This window comes from Protopterus annectens, chromosome 5.part1 (assembly GCF_019279795.1).
Source record: "Protopterus annectens isolate FY-2018-M chromosome 5.part1, PAN1.0, whole genome shotgun sequence".
Taxonomy (NCBI): domain Eukaryota; kingdom Metazoa; phylum Chordata; order Ceratodontiformes; family Protopteridae; genus Protopterus; species Protopterus annectens.
The window spans coordinates 636,911,077-636,932,349 of record NC_056736.1 but is presented as its reverse complement, the minus strand read 5'-3'; the positions used below and the strand labels follow the sequence as shown (position 1 = coordinate 636,932,349).

The following is a 21,273-nucleotide window of genomic DNA, read 5'->3' as shown; positions in this document are numbered from 1 at the left end:
CAATCTGATGGCTTAGAGGACCTGTTAATTTTAAGGCATCATAAAAGGAGCTTTAGAAACAATGCAAGCTACAAGGAGATGCAGAACTCTAAACAGCAAGAAAGAACTGTAGAATCATAAGATGCACGTGCCTCTATCCCTGGCACAATGCGCAGACCAAAGGAGGTACACTAAGGTTAAGCATAGGGGACGTGAGCATTTTCAGAAAAGCTGTGTGACAGAGGACTAAAATAAATATTCACCACACATCTGCACTACAATATTATTTTATTTAGTTTACAGAAGAATTTGTATTGGTACAGGTTGCTGAAAAGAAACATAGTGCTATTTACAATTCATTTTTAAAATTATGTTCTATACAAATTTAATTCTGATCAATATGAACAATATTTTGAGACCTACTGCATAAAAAGCATTTTCTTTCAAAGCAATAACCACAGATAAAATAAATCCATTACATTATATATCAAGTTGCCCATTTTGGGAAAAAAATATTACACATAAAACATTTACTTCAATTGTGGATGCTTTTGTTAATTACATAAGTGTCAACCTGCGACTTTCTGCAAAGGCTAAAGCTATTTATATTTTATACTGTTCCATTATACTACAATGCCAATCTATACTTTAGATACTATTGTTTTGTATAAGATCTTTTTATTAAATATATTCTACATGTATCTGTAATTCCAGGAAGGAAAATCATTTCCCTACTGAAAAATATAAAACTTTATTTTTGTACAGGTTTAGATGAAAGTAGCTCATGCTTCAGTGCTGTGCAAATTTTCTAGTATATCACTCTTTCTTACAGGTAAGAAAATACAAGAATGACCTCCTTTACTACACATCACGCCTCATAAAATTTAACTCTGATTCTGCTTTCAGTGAAACCACAAGCACTAAAAACAACTGTAAATCATATAAAATAAAACTGTTTGAAAGCCTGGTTTCACAGCAAGTAATTTACGGTAATAACAAATTAATTACAATACTGAACATAGATATGGAAGGACAAAGGATACCAAGAAAAACAGTTGGTTTAACATATACAAAACATTACGATTAAGGAAGTCTAAGGTAAAACAATACAAGCCCCAAAAGAGGAAACTTCCCTTCCCATATTAAGGCTAGGAAATGCACTCATGTACGCCCTGTATGTTTTAACAAATCAAATGAAACAGAGCATGGTGCATACATATTAATGAAGATACCTTTTTCAACAGTCCTTGGACTGTTTTTCAAATGCAGGCACATTTAGATATTTATGTTGCTGTGGCAGATACTGTCACATTTGCTTGTCATGTCAGCCATGCAACTTATATATTTAGTTTTTCCAGTCATTTAATAAGTGACAGAAACTGGGCTGGAGCAGACATCTTAAATTATTTAGCTGATGAGTTTGTTCCATATAAAATGTCCCATCAAATATTCTTAGTGCAAACTGACTCTGGACAATCCTGACAGGAGGAAAATTTTGATTCTGTCTGTACTTGGAAAATAAGAACAACAACATGACTGATGCAGAATAAATGTTTTTGATCTTTCTGATCGTCCAGCATCTTCACAGGCACCACTGTGGGATTAAACACAGAACATAACAGAAAAGACAAATACATATACATATATGCACTTTGTTACAAAGAAATATTTGAGTGTTCTGAGTGTTACTCCAGTTCTGATTCAAATGATTTAGAGTCAGGCTGTTCCAAGGGATCTTCAAAGCAATACTGGGCCATCTCCGATTCAGCAGCATGAAAGACAGACTATATTACATCACAGTTAGCTCAAACAGTTGCAGTTATTTACAGGATTATACAGCAATTGCTCTCTCCAGTCTTCTCACGGTTTCTCTGGCCTAGAAAAGAAAAAATGAGAAAATTGAAAAGTTGTCTGCAGTTTTTTTAAAGTGATACAGGTTCTTTGGGTTACAATAGTTAAGCTATAAAAAAGACCTCTGCAGTGATGATCTATGAAAAATATAAAAATCAAGTTTTTATACATCGGCAATAATCAGATTTACAACAAATGAACTATTATGCCTTATCTGTTAAAAAATAAAGTGGTAGATTCCTGTGATGAATACTGCTGGTACCTTAACAGCACGTCAACAGCTGCAATATATATTCTGCATTCAAACCAAAGTCATTAAACTGGTTGTACAAGCAATTTAAGGAGCCACTTCTTGGTGCTGAAATGGTGTGCACCTGTGCTGCCACTACAGACTAGTCTATGACACCAGAGGGTCATCTACTCAGATCATAACTAAATAGATGAATCCCAACTAACCATGCAGAATAAAATTAATTGGCTGGTGACCAACTCTCCACTGGGGAGGCAGAAGATGGAGAGCCTACTGCATCACTTAACAGTGGAGACCAAAGGTCACAGCATGTGGTCAGACTGAGGAAATTACTGCTAGATATTAGGAAACAAAGGAAGATTTTATTCATAAACCTGAACAGATTGGCTGTTCACCCTGTGGTTGGTGTACGTCAAACATTCTCCACACGGGAAACTATCCAGCCCAAAAGTAAAAGAGAACTCCTAACACTGTAGCTGTATCACTAATGTAAACAGCTGGAGGCAAACATCGGCACGTACACATATGTCAGTTAGAAATAGTCAACCACTGAAGTCCGTGAGGAGACTAAACAGAAAGGAAGTTCCTTGACAAAATGACGTTTAAGTAACTTTCCATTTTTTAAAACTCCACAATGTGTAACAGAAACAAGAAGTTATGTACTCACCATAACGTTCGATGTATGTAGTCCACCTCGCCTCACATTCTTACCAGTGGGTTCGGAGCAGAATGTCGGCTCAGACTCTGCCAACTTTTTTAGCTCAAAGTCTTTCTATTGGCTGGGCTAAGATGGTATCCCATGCTGCACTGCTCTCTATCCCCAGATCTAGTTTGCTGCGAGCACCAGCACTCATTCTCCATGCATACCGCCACTAAGGAAAGGAAGAACAAACCAAGAATGAAGGGAGCTCTGAACCCAGACCTATCCTCCAGATCCTCCAGGATGGGGGAAGGGGGGGTAAGTAAGAATGTGAGGCGAGATGGACTACATACATTGAACGTTATGGTGAGTAAGTAACGTCTTGATGTTATGTAGTCCAGTCTCACCTACATTCTTACCTGTGGGACAGCGTCCCCAGCACCTAAATCCTGGGAGGCTCAGTGGAAAATACTCCTGAGCACTGTGGAACCAAAGGAAGACCTGCCCCTAGACACCACATCCAACCTGTAATGAGTAACAAAGGTGTGAGGAGATACCCAAGTAGCCGCAGCACAAATATCATCCATAGACAATCTGGCCTGAAAAACTGTAGATGTAGATACAGACCGAGTAGAGTGAGCCTTCACCCGGAATGGTAAATCTTTACCCCCTGATGAATAAATGAAAAAAATACAACTGGAAATCCACCTGGACAACGTGACTTTGGAGACAGGAGACCCAATTCTGTTTTCCGAAAAGGAAACAAACAACTGATCAGATTTTCTGAGGTCTTTCGTTCTGTGTAAATAAAAACATAATTGTCTGTGCACATCCAATTGATGAAATCTGAATTCTGCCTTGTTTGAAAACTGGGGAAAAAACACTGGCAATTCAACAGATTGATTGAGGAGAAGAGAGGGGTTCGGTCTGAGAGAAACCCTGTTCTTATGAAAAATCAAATAAGGGGGTTTGATTGATAAAGCTTGAAGCTCTGACACACATCTGGCTGATGTGATGGCTATTAAAAAGACAGTCTTCCAAGTTAAGACTTTTAAATCGCAGGTGGCTGCAGGCTCAAAGGGGGGTGAAGTAAGACCCTGTAGAACAAAGTTGAAGTCCCAAGGCATACCAAGTTCTGATACCGGAGGATGAAGTAACAACGTGCCCTTCAGGAAAGCCTTACAGAATCTATGTGCCATCAGGCTAGGTTAGTCTGCGACATGAAAGGTAGAAATCGCCATCAATTGGACTTTAATGGTTGCGGCCGCTGAACCCTGGTTAAAGAGCATAGACAAGAACTCCAATACAGATGAAATTGGAGCTGTGTAAGGGTCAATCTTTTTGGCACGTGCCCAGATTGAAAACCTCTTCCATTTGCTGTAATAAATCTTCCTGGTCGAGGGCTTATGAGAGGAAGATAAGATATGAACCACCTCCGGTGAAAAATGATGAAGCCTAAGCCTAACTAATGACGGAAGTGGAGTAGCCAGGCTGTCAACCGGAGGGTCCGAAGAGAGGGATGGAACTGCCCTGACATGTGTGTCAGTAAGTCTGGTTGTGGGTCCAGAATCCAAGGAGCGTCCATGAGATAGGGATGGAGAAAGGGGAACCAAATTTGACGAGGTCAGTGTGGGGCAATCAGAATCATTCTGCTTGCCAAGGATTGCACTTTCTGAATAACCTTTGACAGTAAGGGGACCGGAGGGAAGGCATATAGTAGACCGGAGGGCCAATCGTGGACTAGAGCGTCCCTGGGTGACTCCCTCTGAGGGGGGATTAACAATAGCTGCTGCATTTGGCATTGAGGGGGCTGGCAAAAAGGTCGCAGCAAGGCTGACCCCACCTGCGGAAGATCTGTTCCGCAACTTCACAGTTCAGGGACCACTCGTAAGGCATCAGAATAGCTCTGCTTAGCCTGTCTGCGATCACATTGGACTTTCCCGGAATGTGCGTTGCCACCAGAAAACATCGGGAAGACACTGCCCAATGCCACACTCGCATGGCCTCTCTGCAAAGGGGGTAAGACTTGCTTCCTCACTGCTTTTTCAGATACCACACCACTGACATATTGTCTAAGTGGATTGCAATAGTCCCAAGAGGAAGAAAACGCTGGAGTGCTTGCAACGCTAGTAGCACAGCTCTCATCTCCAGGACATTGATATGCAGATGCATCTCGTGCTCTTGCCACGTGTCTTGGACTGTCCTGCCTAGATAATGTCCTCCCCACCCCATCTGGGAGGCATCCGTGGTCACCGTGGCAACCGGGGGAGCAGGAACGAAGGGCTTTCCCGCATTCAGGTTGTCAGTGCAAAGCCACCAACTGAGATCCTGTTTGCACCTGTCTGTGAGGAGAATAGGGTGAGAAAGTGGAAGATGTTGGAGATCACTGGGCAAAGAGTAGCCACTGAAGGAGCCTCATATGTAACCTTGCCAGAGGGAGTAACATAATCATAGCAGTCATTGTCCCCAACAGTTGGAGGACCCATCTTGCCTTCGCCTTTCTCAGAGGGAGCAAGGTGTGAACTTGTTGTTGTAGGACTCGATTCTTTCCTGTGGTAGAAATGCCCGCATGAGGACGGTGTCTAGTTCGGCACCTATAAAAGTGACATGCTGTGAGGGCAACAAGGCAGATTTTTCCCAGCTCAATGTGCTGCCCAACTGTTGACATAGGTTGATAGTAGCGTCCCTGGTCTGAAGTAGTAGATGCCTGGTGGTGGCAGTAAGGAGCCAGTCCAGATATGGAAACACTTGGAATCCCTGACGTCTCAGGTGAGCAGTCACCATTGCCATGCGTTTGGTAAACACCCTGGAGGCTGTGGCGAGACCAAAGGGCAGGGCTCGAAACTGAAAATGACTGCCTACCAGCTGGAAGCATAGGTGACTTCTGGATGCCCTGTCCATCTTTATGTGGTAGTAAGCATCCTTGAGGTCGATGGAGCACATCCACAATTCTTTTCCCAACAATGGGAGAATAGACTGCAATGTGACCATTTGGAACTTGGACTTTTGCACATGGGTGTTCAATTGACTGAGATCCAATATGGGTCTCAGGTCCCCTGTCCTTTTCGGCACCAAAAAGAATCTTGAGTAAGTCCCTAATCCGATCTGGTCTGAGGGGACATGTTGGATGGCTCCTTTTTCTAGCAGCTTTGAAACTTCTGAAGCTGCGTAATCCCTTTGACTGGGTGGAACATCCGGGACTTTCTTGATTGGAGGGGGATTTGACGAGAAGGGAATGACATATCCTCCGGAAATTATTAGTAGAACCCATTGGTCCTGGGTGTCTTGCCAGGCCACCGGGTATAATGAGATTCGACCCCCGACTGGCTCCGGAAATGCACAGTCAGGCCTTCCATCAGGAGCGGCGGTAGGGAGAACCACGAAAGGAATCGCGGTCTCCAGAGTTGCGGGGGCCTCCTCTATCCCTAGGGTGGCGTCGCCTTGAATAACCACCCCCTCCCCTGTCTCTGGAGGGGGGCTCACCTGGTGCACCGGGAAAAAAACCTCTGATTTCTTGCACCACATTTTGCCACCCCTCTGGGCCTTGGGATAAGGCCTAGAGGGAAGGGAAAACGGACTCCTATGGCAGACAGAGTTTTTCCCTCCTGCTCGCACCTGGTGAGAGTGTCTTTCACCTTGGTTCCGAACAAAGAGGAACCATCAAAAAGGGGCATTGGTGAATGAAGACTTGAAGGCCTCCGCGAAATGACAAAGGCACATCCAGGCCTGCCTCCTAAGAGCAACTCCTGAACTTGCTGCCCTACTCGCTCCTTCGGCTGCATAGGAGATTAGCCTCATGGAGGAGTTTGCAATGGAATTGAGGGTAGACATCTGAGCATTGACCATCTGAGCCACCGCCTCAGAAATGTTACCCGTGAGAAAATCTCCAAGCTCCTTGAGGAGATCTCTCTGGAGCCATGTAAAGTGTGCTAAATAATTCAGTGACCATGGTCCTAGACTCCTTGTTAGGGGGATGGACGGTGGAAGAAGTCTCTGCTAATTCCTTCTGAGTGGCAGCTGCCACCACCATGGCATCCACAGGGACTCCCCTTGGACAGAAATTCCTCATCAGGAGGAGCAGACAAAAATTTACTGGGTCTCCTGGGGACTGGCTCCACAGAGTCAGAGGTTTCCCACACCCTTCGACAAACCAAATCCAGAAGCTCGAAGGGTGGAGATACCCAGGAGGTGGAGGGCTGAGCACCAAAGGCCTTCAGGAAGACCGACTCCTCTTCGGAGGCGGCTTTGGATGGCCAGTCACCTCTTTATTTCAAAATCTCTAGGATGTCCACGAAAAACATCCTCGGAGGATGACTTGGGGGACCCCTCCAATTCCTCGAGGTCTGTGTCTGATGTGAAAAACTCATACTGGGAATCTATGTGCTTCCTCTGGCAGGTCTTCTTTCTTGGTGGCTCCCTCAAGCAAAACCTCTGAGGGACCCTCAGAAATGTGGGGACCACTCGTGGGGGTACCCTGAGGCCTTGGGGCTCCACTGTCTAGAGATAGATGGCGATCAGAGACCTGCACCATTGTAGTAGCGGACAGAATGACTGACCTGCATGATGCCGCTGACGACCTGGCCAGCGCACTCCACATGGCCTCGAAGGCTGCCCCCCCCCCCCAGAGTCCAAAGAATGACCAGCCTCCGAAGCCACTACAGGAGTCGAACTTCTCCGAGCCGAAGCACCGAGAGGAAGACTAGGAGCAGAGAGGTGTCCTGAAGCCTCTCCCTCAGGTACGACTGAAGAATCCTGAGTCCTGAACCCCGTGGACGGCGCCGATGGGGTCAGAGCTGACGTTGGCACAGATAAGCCAGGAGGGGCTGTCGGAACTGACCTAGGGACATCACGCGGAGCCGAGCACTCCGGCTCTGAAAGCTGTGCTCAGAGGAGGAAGTATCGAAGCAGGTTGAGGGGCCGGCTCCGGAGCCGACTGGGTCGGAGCAGAGAACAATTTTGCCAGAACCGGTGACTGAAGGAGTCTTTGCACCACTACTGACATCCACATCTGAGAAGGTCCTGGAGGATTTAGAGGATAGAGAAGGAGATCGAGACCTCCTCTCCGAATGGGACCTGTGAGGAGGGGATACTGGCCTAATGCTAGGTAATCGGCTCCGAACAGGTTCCAAGAAAATTGGAGCCGAAGCTGGTTCCATAACTACTGACACTTCCTGCGGCCCCGAAGACAACGGAGCAGAGGATGTCGAAGCAGACTTTTCTATTTTCTCCGGTGGCCCCGAGAAGACTGATGGAGCCGGAGATCTCTTTTTTGATTTAGAAGATTTAGTCTTAGAGCTGGAAGCACTCTCCGGACCCTCCTCGGAGGGTTTCAGAAGTCCCTTCAAAATCAATTTATTCTTCCTTTCCTGAAGAACTCGCAGACTAAAAGAATGACAGAAGCTACAGGACTCCTGGAGATGAATTGCTCCTAGACAATATACACAGACGGAGTTGTCCATCAGTAATGGACATTTTGTAGCTGCACCTAGAGCACTTCTTGAAGCCAGAGGGCTTGTGCTCCTTAGTATCTTTGGACATAGTTAAACACTAATAAAACACCAAGACAATCAAACACCGAATAAAGGACCAAAGGTCAAACAGTCACAAGGCGGGAAAAACTACAACACACAAATATCACAAGATCTCCAAGTTAAACGATCCTTGGACACAAACACAAGGGAGAAAGGACTAATACCTCTAATTTAAACGGTACTTAGACCCGGTAATCTTTAAAGACACAAAGAAAGCAAGGGGACAGACTAGGTCCTCTAACTGAAACGGGCCTAGCCCGCTGGAAACAGCTAGTGGGATACCACAGAAAAAAGATCCAAAACACAATTTCTTTACAAGACAAGAACACACAATAGCTATTAAAATAGCTTTTTCTTTGTAACAAATTTCTCTGATAAGGAAGAAAAAGGGTACTTAACCACAGCCAAGAGTGAAACCACATCCGAGCTACACGAGCGGCAAACGAGATCTGGGGATAGAGAGCAGTGCAGCATGGGATACCATCTTAGCCTAACCAATAGAAAGACTTAGAGCTAAAAAAGTTGACAGAGTGGGAGCAGACATTTGGCTCCGAACCCACGGGTAAGAATTTAGGCGAGATTGGACTACATAACATTTCACGTTCAAGTGTGGGTGACCGAGGTTTACCCATTGCTGGATTTAAACCACATCACCCAAGGGTAAAGCCTGCATTACCCATATCTGAATGTTCATGTTTAAACCTGCACTGGAGCACGCACAGCCTCACATCACTACCATAAGGCAAACACTGAAAAAAAAATGACAAAACTATTTGAAAAGCAACAGCAGAACACTCGCAAACAGAAACAGTATTAGGTGAATTAATTTACCTCATTGCAAAGTAGCTAGCTCTGACCTCTAAAAGCACAACCAGAGGTAATAGTACGCTGTACATACAGTGGATATAAAACGTTTACACACCCCTGTTAAAATGCCAGGTTTTTCTGATAAAAAAAAAAAAAAAAAAAAAAAAGAGAGAGACTACAATAAATCATTTCAAAACTTTTCCCACCTTTAATATGACCTATAACCTGTACAATTCAATTGAAAAACAAACAAATCTGTTACAGAAAAAATATAAGAAATAAAAAGCATACAATACGCTGGTTGCAAAAGTGTGCACACCCTTAAACTAATACTTTGTTGAAGCACCTTTTGATTTAATTACAGCATTCAGTCTTCTTGGGTACACTCCTGCCACCAATTAAAAAGACTCTGATTAACCCAAAATAAAGTTCAGCTGTCCTAGCAGAATTTTCCTGACATTTACTCAGTTGCCTGTTACAGCAAAAGCCATAGTTCGCAGAGAGCTTACAAAGCATCAAAGGGATCTCATTGTTGAAAAGTATCATTCAGGAGAAGGGTACAAAAAATGTAAAGACAGTCATCAAAAAGTGGAGAAAATATGGGACAACAGTGAAGTTGCAAAGAACAGGACGCCCCTCCAAAACTGATGAAAACACAAGACAAAAACTGGTCAGGGAGGCTGCCAAGAGACCTACAGCAACACTGAAGGAGCTGCAGGAATTTCTGGCAAGTACTGGTTGTGTACTACATGCAACAACAATCTCCCGTATTCTCCATATGTCTGGACTACAGGGTAGGACTGCCTTTTCTTACACAGAAAAACATCCAGGCCTGGCTAAAATTTGCAAAATACATAAAGTCTCCCAAAAGCATGTGGAAAAATGTGTTATAGTCTGATGAGACCAAGGTTGAACTTTTTGGCCACAATTCCAAAAGGTATGTTTGGTGCAAAAACAACACTTTGCATCACCAAAAGAACACCATCTCCACGGTGAAGCATGGTGGTGGCAGTATCATGCTTTTGGGTTGCTTTTCTTCAGCAGGAACTGGGGCTTTAGTCAAGGTGGAGGGAATTATGAACAGTTCCAAATACCAGTCAGTTTTGGCCCAAAACCTTCAGGGGTCTGCTAGAAAGCTAAAGATGAAGAAGAATTCCACCTTTCAACACGACAATGACCCCAAGCATACATCCAAATCAACAAAAGAATGGCTTCACCAGAAGAAAAATTAAAGTTTTGGAATGGCCCAGCCAGAGCCCAGACCTAAATCCAATAAAAGATTTGTGGGGTGACTTAAAGAAGGCTGTGCACAAGAGATGCCCTTGCAATATGACAGATTTTGAGTGCTTTTGCAAGGAACAGTGGGCAAATATTGCCAAGTCAAGATGTGCCATGCTGATAAGACTCCTACCCAAGATGACTGAATGCTGTAATTAAATCAAAAGGTGCTTCAACAAAGTATTAGTTTAAGGGTGTGCATACTTGAGCAATCAGGGTAGGTTTTTTATTTTTTATACTTTTTCCAACAGATTTGTTTTTCAATTGAATTGTACAGGTTATAGGTCACATTAAAGGTGGGAAAAGTTTTGAAATGATTTATTACAGTCTCATTTTTTTATATCACAAAAACCTGGCATATGTATAATTCCAGAAATTCAATGGTCCTAGCAAAGGTACCGAAGGCCATGGGTATTACAAACCACTGCTGCAGCACTCCAGGGGTTAGCAGGTCACTCCTGGTCAGGATTTGGGGTATGCGATCTGATACCAAAGTTCCCTAGCAACTAGGGTAGGCACAGGAACCCCCATTTCTATAGTTCTCTCTACCACCCTCTACGGATGATATGGACTAAGTATCTTCCATCCTTCTGAGTGAGAATTCACCTCCACAAACTGGTGGGCTGGTGAAGCAGACACTTAAAATTTTGCTTTAATTAACTTCTCCCTCTCCCCACTCATTACCTTCCTCTTACAGAAGGCAGCTGCCTGTAGTGATGCAACTAATCTATATTCCAAAACCAGACATTAGCCATCTTACTGACAATGTGACTTGTTCTTGGGTCTGTTAACAGGAGATCAGCTTCTGTAACAGCAGGATTAATGCAAAGCCAACGCACTGCAGGATTAATGCAAAGCCAACGCACTGCCTACAGCAAGTACAACTTTCTCAAGCTGCCAAGTCATACCTCTCAACTTGGAAACATCAAAAGTCTGGGCAAAGGCCGTGAAAAATATGTACAAATCTGTACACTGATTAACATAAAAGTTGCATACATAATACAACCCCACCCACTCCAATGGAATTGCAGGATACCAACTTTCAAATGCAAATGGAAGGACAGACAACCAAAATATGACCCCAGGGCCCAGAATCCCCCTGCAGCCATTCCAATGTCCCATTACCTAGCGATTTCACCCAATTTACCATAAACACTGTGCATACTGCTTTATTTCTACAGTGACTAGGATTTTATTTTACATTTTACAGCACAAACAGTAACATACATCTGCTAAACAAAGCAATTAGCAATACAGTCTCACAATGAAAATACACTTGGCATTAAAACTTCTCCGCCCTTGAAACTCACATTCATTAAAAACAGCATTGAAACCCACATCCAAAGAAAATGCATCTGGCCAGTCAGTGGTGGAGAAAGACTGCCTTTGGGCTGTTTTCAAATCATAGGCCCCTTGCACACAAAACAAGAAACATACAGGTGTTCTTTGATACACCTTCCTGACTTTATTAAATTAGATTCCTTGTATAATACAGCACACTTGTTAGAGCGCCATTTAAACTTATTGAACATTTTCCAGTAAACAATATAAGAAATGCATGAACCAATAATGAGAAAACTGCCCAATTCAGAATATTTCCATCATAAAAGTCTACTCAAACCTCTACAATCCATCAGTTATCAGTAAATATGCACAATCTCTGCAGAAGTAAAAGTAATCTAAATTCCATATTAAAGAGCTCTGTCACTACGTTGTTCCTAGCAAACAACTTTATATTTCATTGTTTCATCTACAAGTAAAGTGCCTTTTGCCCTTGAAGAATAAATTGCCTATGTTTCACATAAAAATAAGCTAGTAATATTTCAATAGGGAATGGATGGCAAACTGACAACAGGTTCAAGTGATTAGGGATTGCCGCGGTGTGCAGCGGTAGCATTGTCGCCTCACAGCAAGAGGTTCTCCCATTCAATTCTTGGCTGGAGTGCCTTCTGTGTGGAGTCTGCATGCCCTCCCTGCGGTTGAGTGGCTTTCGAAAGACATGCGTGAATGGGTGTGCCTTCGTTGAAGGTTGGGCTGGCACTGTAAAAATCTACTGCCAATCATTAGTGGACCGGAGTTCCGCTGTGGCGATCCCTAACTGGGAAAAGCCGAAAGAAGAAGTGACTAGGTATCTCCGCCAAAGGAGGACATTCTCAGGACTGCAGTGTCCACCCCCTTTAAAAGTTTAAAAGTATAACAGTACAGTATCAGCAATCCATCTACAGACTGTGGGAGTAAGAAGCTATGCAGCACAAATTATTACTTCAAATAAGAAGCTATGCACCTCAAGTTACTACTTCAAATAAGAAGCTATGCAGCTCAAGTTACTACTTCAAATAAGAAGCTACGCAGCTCAAGTTACTACTTCAAATAAGAAGCTACGCAGCTCAAGTTACTACTTCAAATAAGAAGCTATGCAGCTCAAGTTACTACTTCAAATAAGAAGCTATGCAGCTCAAGTTACTACTTCAAATAAGAAGCTATGCAGCTCAAGTTACTACTTCAAATAAGAAGCTATAGGTTCATACTAGGCTATCTGCCCTAGGGCATTTATAAGCCTAGCCAGAGTGTGTTTGGTTTTCGCCACCCATTTTAAATGAATTCTGCTATGCCCTTTTTCGAGGTTAGTATACTGTGCCTCTGTCTAACAGTGACACAGAAGTGATACCCGGGGTAAACCTATGATCTCCCATCCACTTATCAAGATTCCTCTTGAAGAGAGTCAATGAGGGAGTCTGCCTAACCTGGACTGGGATTTTATTCCAGAGTGAAGGGAGCCTCTGGGTTATGAATCTGTCCCTCCAACATGTCCTATTTATTTCAGTGCTGAGGTTCAAGTCTCTCGAGCGCGTAGCTCGATGGGATTTGGATTTTCTGAGGTGCAGCATGTCCATTAATTCCGGGTTGGACATGGCTTTATATGTCAGGCACAGATCATCTTGAGCAGGCGGTATATGCCACTGAGTAGAGGTGGAGTTCTTTAACCAGGCAGCATATGGCATCTGTTTGAGCCCTCTGATCCTCTTGGTGAGGTACTTTTGGGGTCTTTCCAGTTGCTGCAGGTGTCTGGTAAGGTACATCCCAAAAGGGGCATTGTACTCAATTATGGGCCTGATGAGGGATGAGTAAAGAGGCACGATGACCTCCCCTGATCTAGATGTGAATCCCTTCATGATTAGGTGGGCTATATAAAATGTTTTTCTAACCACTTTGGCCACGTGGTTGTCAAATGAGAGATTGCTATCAACTTGGGTCCCCAGGTCCCTAATTACTTCTTCTGTACTTAATGGATTACCACCTATGTGGTAATTTGTGGGCACTTTAAAGGGGATGACTATACACTTTTTGGCGTTTAGCTTGAGGCCATGGCTCTGGCACCGTCTATTTCTATGAGGCCCTTTTGGAGGATGCTTGTGTCGGCTGGAGTCTCGATTATGGTGCCCAGTTTGCAGTCATCTGCAAACTTGGTCAGCCACAGTCCTTCCGTGTTGGCCTGTACCTCCGAGAAATATATACCGAACAAGAGAGGTCCCAGGACTGAGCCTTGTGGGACGCCACTTGTAACTGGTTTGGAGTCTGACATGGCTCCAGCAATTCTAACCATGTGGGTTCTGTCCTTGAGCCAGTTTGCAACCCATCTAGTGACATAGGGGTTTATATTTAAGCTGGTAAGCTTATCTATAATGCCAGAGTGGGGTATTGTATCGAAGGCTTTTGCGAGGTCCAGCTAGGCTGTGTGGACCACCTTCCCCGCGTCAATGGCTTTGTTGACTGTTTCAAAGAGGTTTAAGAGGCAGGATCTGCCCTTAAAGCCGAACTGGGTAGGATCCAGTGTCTGTATGTCCCCAATATCTTTATTTATGAGGTCCATGATGATCCTTTCCATAGCTTTGCAGACCAATCTAGTCAGGCTTATGGGGCGATAGTTTCTAGGATCCGTTGAGGCACCACCTTTGTGGAGAGGAACCACTGTTGCTGTACGCCACTCTTTGGGTACATATCCTGTAGTAAGGCTGAGACTGAACAGTAGTTTTATGTTTGGGTTTAGCTCTTCTTGGAGTTCATGTAGGACGCAGCCCGGGACACCGTCTGGTCCCAATGATGCTGAGTTTTTTGCTTTGGAGAGGGTAGCTCTTACCTGAGCATCTGAGATGTCAGGGGGGCAGCACTCTGCTGGGATAGATATTTGCCCTTTTGGTGGGGGGGGGGTTGCGCTGAACCCGTCAGCTAGGATGGTGGCAATGTCTGTGGGTTCGGTGTATTTTTTGTCATTTTGGACTAAGTTTGAGCATATCTGAGAATTCCCACCCAGGTTACTAACATAACTAAAGAAAGCCTTGTGATTATCCTTAGTGTCCTGTGCAATTTTTCTCTTGAAGCTGGCCTTAGACGATTTTATGAGTGCCCGTAGTTTTTTGCTAATACTGATCAGAGATGCCTTCCCTTTTTGGGATTTTGCTCTATCATGTAGTAGCTTCCTCCTTCTATTGTACAGTTTGTTTATGGCTGGGATCCACCAGACAGGACGTCTGCCTTTGGAGGATTGGGTCTTGGTTTTATTTGGGATTGCATGATCCTTGCATTCCTGAAGGTGTCCATAGAATGTGTTTATAAAGGATTCTGTGGTCTGGGCCGTATTTTCCACAGGCCCGGGGGCTTTGAAGGATTCCACCTCGGTTTTGAGGAGTGTGAAATTTGCTTTAGAGAAGTTTTTCACTGTGGTTTTCTGGGCAGGGGGTGGGGTTGGGATGTGAATATCCAGATATGGTACTTAGCTACTGTTTAGCGGTGATCCCTCTGTGAGCCGGCATTCCTCAGGTCCCAATGGTGCTGGATTAGTGAATACCTACCTGTATAAAGACGGAGAAGTTTAACTAAAAAGTTAAAGGGAGCATTCTGGCCTAGGTAGGGAAACTTGCTGGTTTCTTTGAACATGGAGAGGTTACAGGAGTACACTGGCCTAAAGAAAGACTCCCAGTTACTACAAATCTAAACAGACTGAAAGGAACTACTTCTACAACATGCTTGTATGCTTCTGGTTCTAAGCTAGAAAGGCTGCATAACTCTTACCCTGGGCAATGTGTTAACTTCCTACAAGTACTGCATGTAGCACAAAACTGCAGCCCTGAATTACAACTAACTGTGGATGTGAACTCTAATCCTGGGACCCTGATGTACAATTTGACTTTTGCTCTTAACTGACAACTGTCTACATCTGATGTTCATTAAGCTGCATCTCCTTCACGGTCTTGTAATCTATCAGAGTGCGTAAATGAATAGATTGCTATTATACAATGACCCCCCCCCCCCCCCATTAATACTCAAAAACGTGCATGCTGATTGGTCAGCCTGCACGTTGTAAATCAGATTTATAGTAATGGAAAAAGGTCCATTCACCCGGACTTTTTCCATTACTATAAAGTACAGTTTTGTACCTACCATAAATGTAGATGTCCGAACAGGATAGCATCTGCAGTCCTTACAAATGGGTTGTCCTGTCGTCAGGCAGCCCTTCGATCGGCCGGATTCCAAAGTCTGGGTCTGGCCTCGGCTGGTGTCGCACTTCACCCGACGTCATCTCTGCTGGTCTTCGGGTATAAAGGCATCAGCCGACGCCATTTTCCTCAGTGTTTCTTGCCCCAGATGCCAGTTGCCCTCTTGGTTAGCTAAATTTTTGGGTAAATGCCAATGTTTCCAAAAAAAGGTAGAAGGCAAACACAAAAAATAAGCATGTATGTACATATATACAAATACACCATAAGAGATCCCCCCCAGCTAGCTATTAGGTGGGCAAATACCCTAGGAGTACCACAGAGGGGAAGGAGGGTGGGTAATCCTGACTGCAGATGCTATCCTGTTCGGACATCTACATTTATGGTAGGTACAAAACTGTACTATGTCCTTCAAGGATGCATCTGCAGTCCTACAAATGGGTAGAATACCATAGCCAAACTAGGGAGGAGGAAGAAGAACTATGGTGTAGTTAGGATCCCTTGCAAAACAGCAGTGGCAAACCCTGCCCGGGATCTAGAGTATAGAGGTAAGTTATAATGCTTGGCAAATGTATGCACGGAGGTCCAAGTAGCAGCCTCAATAATGTCCTTGGTAGCCACTCCTCGTAAGAAAGCTGTGGTAGTGGCTGTAGCCCTTGTAGAATGAGGCCTTATGTTCTGTGGAATTTGCTTTCCATGGTAGGAGTAACAGAATCTTATGCAATTTCCTATCCACTTGGTGATTGTCTGTTTGGAAATTGCTTTTCCTTCCCTTCCTGTTGCATAAGCTACTAGAAGCTGGTCAGTTTTTCTATTGCCCTTGGTTCTGTCCAGGTAGTAGCGCAACTGTCTATGTACATCCAATGTATGCAGCAGTCTTTCCCCCCTGTTCTGTGGATTGGGAAAGAAGGTAGGTAGGTGGATTGCCTGGTTTAGAGACACTCTGGATACCACCTTAGGCATAAATGTAGGATTAGTTCTCATGGACACTCTATCTTGATGGAAGATTAGGAAGGGTTGTACTGCCATTAAAGCCTGTAGTTCCGAAACCCTTCTTGCTGAAGTAATTGCCAGTAGGAAAGCAGTTTTCCAGGATAGGTGTTGAAGATCTGCTGTTGCTGCTGGTTGAATGGAGGAGTGTCAATTTTTCTAGCACAAAGTTCAAGTCCCATGCTGGTAATGGTGGTTTCCTAGGAGGTTTTACATTCTTAATTCCTCTCAGGAACTGCCTGTGTAGAGGATGTGAGAAGACAGGGGGATCGTAGCTGTATTCTGCAGAAATAGCTGATGCATGTATCTTGATGGAGGAATAGGACAGGCCTGTATGGAGAAGCTCTGCCAAGTACTCCAGGATGTTGGCAATATCTACCTTTGACACATCTTTCCCTCTTTCAGTACTCCACATGACAAACCTTTTCCATTTTCCTGCATAGTTCCTTCTTGTTGAAGGTCTGCTGGCCTCAAGGATAATGTCTTTAACCCTTTGGGATAAATCTGGGTTAGTTGCTCTTATGTAATGTTCCAGGCAGTCAGTTGCAGAGTTTTCAGGTTTGGATGCAGGATGTTGTAGTCGCTCTGAGTTAACATCAAAGGAATCAGGGGCAGTGTCCACGCCCGAGACATGCTCCTCAGCAATGGATACCAATGTTGTCTTGGCCAATTTGAAGCTATCAGAATTATCCTTGGACGTTCCTCTTTGATTTTCAGTAGTACCTTGTGCATCAAAGGAAGAGGTGGAAATGCATATGCTGTCAGGCCTTTCCAATTGAAGGATAGAGAGTCCACCTTCCAAGCAAGTGGGTGGTATGTCCTTGTGCAGAATTTCTTGAGCTGGTGATTGAGTGGGGATGCGAATAGGTCTATTTGTGGTATTCCCCATTTCTTTGTGATGGCCTTGAAGATGTCCGGGTGTAGCATCCATTCGTGAGCATCCGAGGTAGTTCTGCTTAACATGTCTGCTAGGATGTTTTCTTTCCCGGTACAATATTGCCTGTAATTGAATGTTGTAGCTCAGAGCCATATTCCATAGGTCCAGAGCCATTCGGCATAGGGGGTATGAATGAGTGCCTCCCTGTTTGTTGATGTACCACATGACTGTGGTGTTGTCTGTCCTTATCATCAATTGGCCTTCTTTGAGGAATGGTCTGAAATTCTGGATTGCTAGTTTTACTGCCAGCATTTCTTTTTGATTTATGTGCAGGTGCAGCTGATCTTGAGTCCATAAGCCTTGAATGCACTTGTCCAGCATGTGGGCCCCCCAACCGAGGTGTGAGGCGTCCGTTGTGATGGTTTGGCTTGTTTGAATGTTGTGGAAGGACAAACCTGGGTTTGACTGGCATGCCTGAGCCCACCATAGGAACTCTTCTTTCAGGCATGGGATCAGTGGTATTTCGGTTTCTAAGCTGTGCTTGTGTTGAGACCATAAATTCTTTAGGTACCACTGTAGCTTTCTCATATGCAGTCTGGCATGGGGGACCAAGATTATGCAGGATGCCATGAAGCCCAAGGCCTGCAGTACTTTCCTTGCTGTTAGTTTGTTCTGCTTTGTTAATGCCAAGAAGTAAAGAGGAAGTTGTTCTTGTTTTTCTGCAGTTAGGAATGCCATCTGTTTTACTGTGTCCAATTCTGCACCCAAGAATGTTCTTGTTTGGGATGGTACCAGTCTTGACTTTTTTAAATTGACTGTGTATCCCAGGGCTTGTAGTAAGCAAATGACTCTTTGTAAGTCTTGTGTCAGCTTGCTTTTGTTGTCCGCTTGTATCAGGCAGTCGTCCAGGTATGGATAAATTTGGATTCCTGAAGCCTGCCATGAGCGGTTTCTGCTGCCAGACTTTCGCTGAACACTCTGGGCGCAGTAGATAAGCCAAAGGGCAATGCTGAGAATTGATAATGCTCTGATCCTGCAAGAAATCTGAGGTATCTTCTGCAAATTGGTCGTATGGGGACGTGCAGGTATGCCTCCTTGAGATCTAGAGTTACCAGCCAATACTCCTTTCCCAGCATGGCAACAAGTTGCTATAGGGTCAGCATTTTGAATTTTGGAACAATGATGAAAGTGTTTAAAGCGGACAGGTCGAGAATAGGTCTCCAACTTTTCTCTTTTCTTGGTACTAGGAAGAGTCTGGAGTAAAATCCTTGCCCTGTTCTGTAGGTGGTACACTTTCCACAGCTCTCATCTTTGTTAATTGAGCTATTTGTTTCAGGGCTTCTGTCTTTTGATTTGGTGGTAGGTTTGGCATTCCTCTTTTACTGGTAAGGTGTGGAAATGAAACCTGTAGCCTTGGTCTATAGTTTGCAAAATCCACTTGTCTCTTGTGATATAGTGCCAGTTTTCTGAAAATAAGGCTAACTTTCCCCGGGGGGCCCAAGGGGGACTTCAAAGAAGCTATGCAGCTCAAGTTACTACTTCAAATAAGAAGCTATGCAGCTCAAGTTACTACTTCAAATAAGAAGCTATGCAGCTCAAGTTACTACTTCAAATAAGAAGCTATGCAGCTCAAGTTACTACTTCAAATAAGAAGCTATGCAGCTCAAGTTACTATTTCAAATAAGAAGCTATGCAGCTCAAGTTACTACTTCAAATAAGAAGCTATGCAGCTCAAGTTACTACTTCAAATAAGAAGCTATGCAGCTCAAGTTATTACTTCAAATAAGAAGCTATGCAGCTCAAGTTACTACTTCAAATAAGAAGCTATGCAGCTCAAGTTACTACTTCAAATAAGAAGCTATAGGTTCATAGGTTCATACTAGGCTATCTGCCCTAGGGCATTTATAAGCCTAGCCACAGTGTATTTGGCTTTCGCCACCCATTTTAAATTAATTCTGCTATGCCCTTTTTCGAGGTTAGTATACTGTGCCTCTGTCTAACAGTGACACAGAAGTGATACCTGGGGTAAACCTACGATCTCCCATCCACTCATCAAGATTCCTCTTGAAGAGAGTCAATGAGGGACTCTGCCTAACCTGGACTGGGATTTTATTCCAGAGTGAAGAGAGCCTCTGGGTTATGAATCTGTCCCTCCAGCATGTCCTATTTATTTCAGTGCTGAGGTTCAAGTCTCTCGAGCGCATAGCTCGATGGGATTTGGATTTTCTGAGGTGCAGCATGTCCATTAATTCCGGGTTGGACATGGCTTTATATGTCAGGCACAGATCATCTTGAGCAGGCGGTATATGCCACTGAGTAGAGATGGAGTTCTTTAACCAGGCAGCATATGGCATCTGTTTGAGCCCTTTGATCCTCTTGGTGAGGTACTTTTGGGGTCTTTCCAGTTGCTGCAGGTGTCTGGTAAGGTACATCCCAAAAGGGGCACTGTACTCAATTATGGGCCTGATGAGGGATGAGTAAAGAGGCACGATGACCTCCCCTGATCTAGATGTGAATCCCTTCATAATTAGGTGGGCTATATAAAATGTTTTTCTAACCACTTTGGCCACGTGGTTGTCAAATGAGAGATTGCTATCAACTTGGGTCCCCAGGTCCCTAATTACTTCTTCTGTACTTAATGGATTACCACCTATGTGGTAATTTGTGGGCACTTTAAAGGGGATGACTATACACTTTTTGGCGTTTAGCTTGAGGCCATGGCTCTGGCACCAGTTGTCTGTTTCTATGAGGCCCTTTTGGAGGATGCTTGTGTCGGCTGGAGTCTCGATTATGGCGCCCAGTTTGCAGTCATCTGCGAACTTGGTCAGCCACAGTCCTTCCGTGTTGGCCTGTACCTCCGAGAAATATATACCGAACAAGAGAGGTCCCAGGACTGAGCCTTGTGGGACGCCACTTGTAACTGGTTTGGAGTCTGACATGGCTCCAGCAATTCTAACCATGTGGGTTCTGTCCTTGAGCCAGTTTGCAACCCATCTAGTGACATAGGGGTTTATATTTAAGCTGGTGAGCTTATCTATAATGCCCGAGTGGGGTATTGTATCGAAGGCTTTTGCGAGGTCCAGGTAGGCTGTGTGGACCACCTTCCCCTCGTCAATGGCTTTTTTGACTGTTTCAAAGAGGTTTAAGAGGCAGGATCTGCCCTTAACAAAGCCGAACTGGGTAGGATCCAGTGTCTGTAGGTCCCCAATATCTTTATTTATGAGGTCCATGATGATCCTTTCCATAGCTTTGCAGACCAATCTAGTCAGGCTTATGGGGCGATAGTTTCCAGGATCCGTTGAGGCACCACCTTTGTGGAGAGGGACCACTGTTGCTGTACGCCACTCTTTGGGTACATATCCTGTAGTAAGGCTGAGACTGAACAGTAGTTTTATGTTTGGGTTTAGCTCTTCTTGGAGTTCATGTAGGACGCAGCCCGGGACACCGTCTGGTCCCAATGATGCTGTGTTTTTTGCTTTGGAGAGGGTGGCTCTTACCTGAGCATCTGAGATGTCAGGGGGGCAGCACTCTGCTGGGATAGATATTTGCCCTTTTGGTGGGAGTTTGCGCTGAACCCG

General features: G+C 44.3%; 1 protein-coding gene across 1 annotated transcript in view; it reads right to left on the bottom strand.

Moving 5' to 3' along the window:
- Positions 1–250: 250 nt before the first annotated feature.
- Positions 251–21,273, bottom strand: part of UBL3 (ubiquitin like 3) — an 853,162-nt gene continuing 832,139 nt past the window's right edge. The window contains exon 5 of the mRNA XM_044073254.1: positions 251–1,855. Within this exon, the coding sequence (XP_043929189.1) occupies positions 1,803–1,855 (53 nt within the window). The 3' untranslated portion in view covers positions 251–1,802. The remainder of the gene's footprint in view (positions 1,856–21,273) is intronic.